The following is a 9354-nucleotide window of genomic DNA, read 5'->3' on the forward strand; positions in this document are numbered from 1 at the left end:
TTGCATTATAATGAGTTGGTAATGGTCTTTCCCTGATCTCAAAGAAGAGTAGCCTGGAGGTGTCTGCTCAAGGCCAACTCCGACCACTGCTGTGTTGATAGACTTCTACGTAACGGAAATTATGTCATGCGGCGTTCATACGAGTAGGCGGCGTCTATATTCCTATCCAATCATAAAGCAGAGCTAGCTGTCGTGGGCGGGGCTAGGGAAGAGTCTTACCAGCTCACGCAGTCGGGCAGGAGATCGAAATGGCGGCGCCAACTGAGAGGATGGAGGTAAGGTCTTACATTAGGAACTACAGTGAACTAATTACGTGTGTCCTTGGGAACCGAACTCGTGTATTTATATTATTTCGGGAAAGATGTCTGAAAGGGTTGCAATCTTATTTTTTTCTGTGATTATTTAGGTACGAGGTATCCATGCATCCATTTTAACTTATGATGCTTGTGTCGTTGCCGCTCATTCATTTATTCATTTATCAAACAGCTACGATTTGATAAACAATTTAGCCATGGCGTATTTATTTGGCAGTTAAAATGTGACCAAAGTTGAAAGTGTAGGCAAAGGCAGAGACATTGTTTTAGTGTGTGCGCCAGCCGGCCGGCTATGTGTGCCCGAGCCTGTGGGACCGCATGGGAACTAACGTGTTAGCATCCGAGCTAGTTAGCTGCTTCAGGCATGGGGATGCTGCCTCATTCTCCCACCGGCTCTAGTCTGTCCCCCCGCTAGCTTGCTTTAAACAGTTGCTACAAATCTGCAAATTCATTCTCACTTCTGTGTATAAGTTCGTTAGACAACCAACATCAAAATTGTTGACTGAATTACCTTATGTTCTCTTTTTGGCCGCCTTAATTGATGGCACAGCACGTACAAGCCAAACAGGCTACGTTAATTCCAACAGTTACCTGTGAGTTGGAATTACCGGGAGACGGCCTTGCTAAAACATAAGTCTGCCGATTGACGGTAATTCTGAGACGTTTGATAAGTCGGTAGTAGACGGGGTGTGTTCAGAGATGGTGTGTAGGGATTTCTCGAGGAAGGCCAAGATCATTTCACACAGACCCATTTAACCATGTGCTCCCACCTTTGTGCTCAAGGGAGGATGGCCCCATTCATTAAAATCAGATATGTCACAGTTCTAGCACAGTCAAACCTTACTATCAGAGCTTGTAATAAACGATTCGAATTAAATAGTGTGCAATATTTATGTTCTGGTTGACCGGACCTACTGACATGAGCTGTAGAACTTCAACTTGTATAGTCTCTTAGTTGGCCATTTTCAGTGCTCCCCAAAATGTAATAGATTTTGTATTTTCTAAACACTCTTGGTTTTTCTTGCCTTGTAATGGGTGAAGTTGCCTCACCGAGCAGCTGCTTCCCTCTTAAATTTCACACCTGCTCAGCTCTACTTTCCCCCCCTTTTTCTTACATACACTGTCGATGGATGAAAAATGTATGGAGCCTTTGTCCCATTTCATTCCCACAATGCTTGCAATACCACGCAGTATTTAAAGATGCCACACTTTGAATGCACATTACTTTTCTAAAGGAAGGCCATATGTATACCTTCAGATATTATAATTATCGCTTTGATAACTTTTAAGAGTTGTAAAGTGTGGTCTATTAGGCCTAATGCTATCAAGTCAACATTTCCTTTACAAGAAAATGTATTGAGAAACAGTTATTGGACCCTTTGTAATATAAATTATGAAAATGATCTGTTGCTTTTAGGATGTATAAGCTATTTTTCACGCTTGTTAAAAATGTAAAAAAAACGATTCCTTACACTATGTAACACACATGCAGAAGAGCAGGTTGTAATTGTGTGTCTCTTTTGTTGAGGTTTCTCAGGGGGAGAGCTCAGCCAAGCCTGCAGCAGAGGATATGACATCAAAGGACTACTACTTTGACTCATACGCCCACTTTGGCATCCATGAGGTAATCTAATTGAAACTAAACAAATTCAGCATTTCAATATTCACATTGTCATAATGTCTCAAACGTTATTCCCCCTGTCACAAGATTACCCCTCCACCCCATGGAGTTTTTGAATTCATTTTTCCCCCCCTCTGCCTTTCGTAGGAGATGCTGAAAGATGAGGTCCGTACTCTGACCTACCGCAACTCCATGTTCCACAACAAGCACCTGTTTAAGGACAAGGTGGTGCTGGACGTGGGCAGCGGGACAGGAATCCTCTGCATGTTCGCTGCTAAAGCCGGAGCCAAGAAAGTCATAGGGGTACGTATCTGTCTGGATCACAACTAATCTCTTACTGTGCCTTTTTCTGGACTGGCTGGACTTAACGGTTGCGTCACTGGTCGGTAGAGTTTGATCAATGTGCATGGCTCCTTTTTTATAAATTGTCATTATACATATAGTTATTTAAATTGTTAGTTAAGTCTTGTGTCTGAACGAAGGTTTCCAACGTCTTTCAAAATAATTAAGCTGGACCCCCCTCCCCCAAGTTGATTCACACTGTTTTGTTAATGTACATTTTAAGTGGCAGCACTGGTGCTAGCAAGCAAAAAAATCAATTCGGTAGCACACAAAGTATGATCGAAACTCATTTGAGATTCTCAATTAATATTATATCCTAGGGTGTGCAGTAATAATTGTAGAAAAATGAATAGGGGTGCACTGATTGCAATTTAGACAAAATAATCTAACCTGCCAATTGCAATTTTTTGCAGAATTATAACTCCCCATAAAACTATAAAAATATTTTTGTATACTGGTATACAACATATAATTATTATATTAATAATAATAATAATAAACATTTTTAGAAAATGTCCTTCTGTTAATTAAAACCAAACTTTAAAACATTTGGAGAGTGTTAATGTAGAGCCCTCTAAGCAGTGTTGTGCAGCGCTCCTGTGTCTCAAAGAGACAGCATCTGCTCGTTAGCAACCTGTCGCGCTAGTGCGAGTGGAATTGTATTCATCATCGCACGTGATCAATTTCAGTATCAAATGCGATAAACTGTTGCACTGTACAGCCCTGCTAATTCAAATGTTGTTATTTGTCTTAATAGATCGAGTGCAGCAGCATCTCAGACTATGCTACGAAAATAGTGAAGGCCAACAAGCTGGATGATAGTGAGTACATGGAATTCAAGTGACACATCTGAGGTTTCCCCGGCATTTACACTGTTAACACCAGAAAGTGAAATGTGTGACTTTGTTGCTAACCTGTTGCTGTGTCTCCAGTTGTGACCATCATCAAGGGGAAGGTGGAGGAGGTGGACCTGCCCGTGGAAGGAGGAGTAGACATCATCATATCAGAATGGATGGGCTACTGTCTCTTCTACGAGTCCATGCTCAACACAGTCATCTACGCCAGGGACAAATGGCTGGTATGTGTATTTGTGACATGAAAAACAAATTAAAACTTTATTTTAGTGCTGCACAATTTATCTACTAGCATGTGCGATGTGCTTGTGCATGGACATAACCGTGCAAAAGGCCGCTGTTTGCACACAATAAATGGCTAAATATTTATTAAAATATATATTTTATATATATTTTATTTTATATTTTATTAAAAATACAGCAATTGTCACGCAAAGGGAGTAGTCGTCTGTGACTGTTTGCAGATATGTCCAGAAAAATAAGAACCAGTTAATTTAGCATTGCAGCAGTCAGATGATGAAAAATCTCCGGAATCTCTGTATTATCTTGATGAATATTTTGAACCTATTTTCTGATGACTGTCTTTTTGTTATACAACATGGTAAACACAAATTAATTTCTGAATAAATGTCTCACATATGACATCAGTATCTTAATCATGTCATGTACAATAAAAGTCTCTTCATCACTATGGCAACACAACCAATCTATATGAACAGCGAAGACAGCACAGAAAAGTAATGAGAATGTGGCCCCAGGATAGTTTCAGTAAGTTTAGACACTGCTATTGTCATTGACTTTTGGAGAAATACATTTTTTTAAAGGACATTTTATTAAAACCGTTTGAACCAAAACGATCAATAACCTGGCAGTATTGTCTACAATAGCTCAGAAATAATATTTTAATATTGCCTTTTTTGCGTTGGCTTTTTCGGTAGTAGAGGCCCAGGCCTGTTGTCACACATCTGAGTCTTTTTCTTTCTTTCTCTCTCTCAGAAACCAGATGGACTTATTTTCCCTGACAGGGCAACCCTCTATGTGACGGCCATCGAAGACAGGCAGTACAAGGACTATAAAATCCACTGTGAGTAGTTAGTCACTGGACCCATTCTGAGCCTGTGTATGACAGTCATGTGCTGCAGTAGTCCAGCTGGATGTTTTTATGTTAACCACTCGGGCAGGATACAAGTGGCTTGTAACGCCAGGTGTTCGGTGTACTCACTGTTTCTTCTTTTTTTTTAACTCGTGTCAGGGTGGGAGAACGTGTATGGATTCGATATGTCATGTATCAAGGAAGTAGCGATAAAGGAACCCCTGGTTGATGTGGTGGACCCCAAGCAGCTGGTCAGCAGTGCTTGTCTCATCAAGGTAGGTCGACGCAAAACCGGCTTTGATATTATGTTACTGGAATGATACCTGGAGAGGTCAGTCTCAGGGGTTCCAATGCAGCATGGAATTTTATTTTAGCCTTTGACTGAAAAATCTACTTAAAAGTCTGCAAAAGTGTGGAATTTTGTACTGGGAAAATGTGTAGTAACAGTGGAATCTCTATAGTCCATGCTATAGAGCCATGGACTTTGTGTTTTCTACAAGCCCAAACACTTACTCAGAGTTGTTAAAAGAGAGGGTGATGTAACGCATCGGTAAACATGCCTCTGTGCCAACTTTCTTGAAATGTTTTGCAATATTTTTTTTATTGCAAAAACTATAGTTTCAGTTAAGGCAAATACATAGGATGTTTTGTACAGTTTATTGAATACATGTCACAAAATGATCACATTCTGTTTGATTCACATTGTACATAATGTCCCAACTTTTTCGGAATTGGGGTTGTAATATCTGAATTTCTTATCGTGTGTGTGATTTTAGGAGGTGGACATCTACACAGTGAAGTTGGACGACCTGAGCTTCACCTCACCGTTCTGCCTGCAGACCAAGAGGAACGACTACATCCACGCTCTGGTCACATACTTCAACATCGAGTTCACTCGCTGTCACAAGAGGACCGGCTTCTCCACCAGTAAGTCTGCCCCTTCCATACTCTATACACACCTGTACTCTTTACAGATTAGGCCTGGTTTCATGCACTGTTTACCTGTCATCATTGGTAAGTGTGCTATGGAGCTCCGTAACATTGTGTAGGCTACTTTGTTATTTTGTCATACCTCAATAGTGCCAAGTTTTTAAATATAGTATGAACAATTGGAAACTTGTGTGTGAAGAGATAGGAAAGAAATCCAGAAGTTGCTTACGGCAAAATTTAAAAGAGCCAACACCAGGGAAGGCCAAGTGAATGTTATTTGTTTAATTTCACATTTTATTCATGTAATAACAGTTGTATTAAGTAAAAAAAAAAAAATCTCATCTTTTATTAAAATGTTGTATTTTATCGAAATCAACAAAAAAGAACGCGGCATTGGCCGTTAAAAATTGCAGCAGTCAGATGATGATAAATCTCCGGAATCTCTGTATTAACTTGATGAATACTTTGAACCTATTTTCTGATGACTGGCTTTTGTTTTGCAAAATGGTAGACCTGTTCTCTAAATATGGTTATTTGGCATTCAGTTGGTTTAAATGAGCTGCGTTGAGGCATCAGTGTATTCATAGACACTTTGTTCCCCCACCAGGCCCAGAGTCTCCCTACACCCACTGGAAGCAGACCGTCTTCTACCTGGACGATTACATCACTGTAAAGACCGGCGAGGAGATCTTTGGCACCATCAGCATGAAGCCAAATGTCAAGAACAACGTAAGCACAGAAACAAGCAGCTCTCCTAATTAGGGTTGCCAAGGGGTGGACAATTTACAGAATCTTTCATGGGAAAATAAGATGGGGAATTAGGAACATTTCCAAATTGGGAATTAACTGGAAATAAGTGTAATTTGAAATGAACTGTATCATATCCAAACATAGATATATATATTTTGTTATAGGCACACGTCTTTGCAAAATAATGTAAATTCCTGTATTACCATCGAAACTTTACAAAATTCCCGGAATTTTGCAACCGTTTTCCAAATTTTCTTGATTGAATTGTATTTGTATGTTGCCTCTGCTGACCCTGTTGCTCTCCCTTTACAGAGAGACCTGGACTTTACCGTAGACCTCGACTTCAAGGGTCAGCTGTGTGAGATTTCCAAGACGTCAGAGTACAGGATGCGCTAGTCTTCTAGTTTGTCTTTAGTAGAGGACAGATTATACTGTTTGACTGGGAGTCTGTACAATAGCTTGATACTCCCCCGCAGCAACTTTTTAAAGTCTTCTGTTTTTTTCTCATTTTCTTGTTCAAACGTTAACAGTATTTAAAAGTTCTTCACATCCCTGGGGTCAAAGTGAATTGGCGTGGTGATTTCATTGTGCTGTAGCCACTCAGCGAAACGCGTGTTGGTGTCCGACATCTTTTTGGGTTCTTGTCCTCTGCATGTGCAACATCCATATAGACGCATCGCAACAGCCTGCTGACATGACTGCATGGTCTTACTGTTCAGTTACTTTGGCCCCCGGGTCACATGACCCAAAATATTGCACAGCACACTCTTTAAGGTCTAGGAGTGTGTGTGCAATAATGTGCATAGAATTAGCCACCATGTTGCTGTTGGTAATAGACTGCTGCAGCAAAGGCTAAATCTAGATATTTTTTTGCTCAAACTGTGGGCTTTAGTGGAGTGGACACCCTCTAGGCGCCAGGCCTTACCCCTACTACAGGGTTGTTAAAGCTACACACAGTTTGAATGGCAATAATTATGAACTAAACCTAAACTATGATATGTTCAAAAGAAAAAGTAGTTGTCCAATAATAGTTTATTGTTGATCCAACTTACTTCATTCTGCTGGATTGATTTGTTCTACAATATCCGTCTCAAAAGCACTTTCTTTGTGGTAACAATGTTTATTGCGTTGCAGCCCAAAAGTGTCGTTATGGTGACTGTTTGGAATAACTGCAGTAAATGTGACGATGGCTGTGTTCACAAGCCATACTGCATACTTATTCTAGAGTCGGTGTACTACATAGTCATTGTATAAATAGTATGCTGTTTTAGCATTGAGTTAATATCCGAAACATATTTGCCATTTCCTACCAACAGTAAATGTTACATTATGTGTCTTTGGAACGCTACTGTCAATTTGAACACATGGAGATTTCCATGTTTTCTTATTGGCTCAGTCACCACAACCCACAATGAATTTGAATACTTGTCAGCTTTTGAGCAGCTCCTGCATTCCCTTTAGTGCATCAACAGCACACTAAACTGTTTGGTCTGAATACTGTCTGCTACCAGTGAACGTTATTTAGTCATCATTCCCCTGTGAACGCACTGCGTTGTTAAAAAAAACTATCGTAGAATCAGTTTGTAGTATGGGTTAGGGAAATGGCTGTGTAAGAGATGCTGCACACACATGCAGGCAGCACACTCAGTAAGCTGATCCTAACCAAAACCAGAAGTTAGCTGCTGCCTACGTCATATGGGTGGGCTGCAGCTCTCTGTAATGCACCAACTATTCTCCGTTATGTTGCTCTGAACCAGTCCCACCCTGTTGAGAACATTCTTACTGCTGCTTGGTCAACTGTCAGCCTCCATACGATTCCATGTGAAACAGTAGTAACCATGTTGGCTCTGACTCACCACACTTTGTTTTTTCTCTTTTGTAATTTGTTTGCTGCTGTTTTTTTTGTTTTGTTTTTTTAAAGAAAACTAATAAACTGTAAATGTAACTTCATGTGCATTGTCTTGTTATACTCTTGTATTTAAGAACATATTTGATAAGAACACAATCCATACAAACAACATGACAGCTACACTTAAAGGCTTTTGTGACGATTACAATGTGAACAGGAAGATTGCAGACATATTTCAGACAGGCTAATGACTGATAATCTTAAAAATAAAGGCTACGTATATTTAAATAACTAATTGTGAACAAGTCAGGTGTTTAGCAGGCTGACCATGAGAAAATAACATCATTGGAATATGTTTTTAACATCTGACAATATTCCTACATTTAGATAATTCACAATTTCCCCATACTGTGTAAAAATAGGAAACAACTTTTACAACTGATTTTACTTGTCCATAGCTAATGTAACAAACCTATTGGATAACTTACTGTTTTAAAGCAACAACTGAAATAATTGTTCCTGTTTTCGTTTGCAATTTATTTTTATTAACCTCCAAAAGCACATCAAAAGATGTCTCACTATTATAAATGAGCAGAACCCTGCAACGCTTTATCTGACACGTAGATATTGTTTTTTCTAAGCGATGCAAATGTATACATAGATATAGTGTAATTTGCGTATATATTCAAGCTTTTGTGGAAAAATGTATACAAAAAATGAACTGCCTAAGTTTCATGATATATTAGCTAAAATGTTTCACCCTTTTCACCTGCAGTGTCTCACGTTAATTGCAATACAGTTATGTTTTGCTTAGGGCTGTCAAACGATTACAATTTTTAATCAGATTAATCACAGGATTCTGTGGATTAATCACGATTAATTTTACCATTCGAAATATGCCCGAAAAATTCAAATTTTCTCTATATATTGTTGTATGAACGGAAAGATAAAGGACAGAAGGTGGATATGTACATTTAAAATGAGTATTGTTATTAATTAAAAATACAAATGATGGTTTTAATACTGAAAATAAATTTAAAACTAAACTAAAATATATACCTACCACACCATAATTCAATTGGTCTGTCTCTTTACTATGTCTTTGGGCAAATATAGGCTATATAATGGCATTTATTTTGTGGAAGGTTGTGCATTCTTGAATACAACTTGATACAGTCCGCGTGTGTGTGTGTGTGTGTGTGTGTGTGTGTACTCGCGTGCGTGTGTGTGTGTGTACGCGTGCGTGTGTGTGTGTACGCGCGTGTGCGTGCGTGTGTGTGTACGCGCGACCACGTCGTAGGGGACTGTTCATTTGTACCAGGAAGCCAACGTTATGTTGATGTCTACTCACACACACCTCTTAAAACTGCAGACGCTTGTGTCCTCGCGGGCTCTGAACAGAGCGGACAATGTTTCTCCTCCTGTTGCTCCCGACATCAACTGTCACCCGCGGCAGTTGATTTTATATACTATCTATGCCCCCGACACAGACGTGACCGTTAGCAGTTTAAAACACGGAATGGGCTAGCGTGCTGTTATGTTTGGCTGCGCGCAGCTACTGATCCTGGGTCAGCCACAACTTAGAGTGACTGTAGTACAGA

The 9354-nt window shown here is 39.7% G+C and overlaps 1 protein-coding gene across 2 annotated transcripts; it reads left to right on the forward strand.

Moving 5' to 3' along the window:
- Positions 1 to 212: 212 nt before the first annotated feature.
- Positions 213 to 7854, forward strand: prmt1 (protein arginine methyltransferase 1). 2 transcript variants are annotated; one of them, XM_080044742.1, is made up of 10 exons: positions 213 to 275; positions 1843 to 1938; positions 2083 to 2238; positions 3035 to 3098; positions 3210 to 3355; positions 4128 to 4215; positions 4384 to 4499; positions 5001 to 5151; positions 5762 to 5883; positions 6217 to 7854. In XM_080044742.1, the coding sequence occupies exons 1-10, from the start codon at positions 249 to 251 to the stop codon at positions 6298 to 6300; spliced, it is 1050 nt and encodes a 349-aa protein (XP_079900868.1). In that variant the 5' UTR covers positions 213 to 248; the 3' UTR covers positions 6301 to 7854. The 2 variants fall into 2 exon arrangements, with proteins under 2 accessions (XP_079900868.1, XP_079900869.1); XM_080044743.1 differs by having other exon boundaries at positions 227 to 275; positions 1852 to 1938.
- Positions 7855 to 9354: the final 1500 nt, after the last annotated feature.

This window comes from Ammodytes marinus (assembly GCF_949987685.1).
Source record: "Ammodytes marinus genome assembly, chromosome: 16".
In the NCBI taxonomy this organism is placed as follows: Eukaryota; Metazoa; Chordata; class Actinopteri; order Uranoscopiformes; family Ammodytidae; genus Ammodytes; species Ammodytes marinus.

Coding starts and splice junctions, on each gene's coding strand:
- prmt1 (XM_080044742.1), top strand. CDS start 249: ATGGCGGCGCCAACTGAGAGGATGGAG. Junction 276..1,842: donor CGCCAACTGAGAGGATGGAG/GTAAGGTCTTAC, acceptor TCTTTTGTTGAG/GTTTCTCAGGGGGAGAGCTC. Junction 3,356..4,127: donor ACGCCAGGGACAAATGGCTG/GTATGTGTATTT, acceptor TCTCTCTCTCAG/AAACCAGATGGACTTATTTT.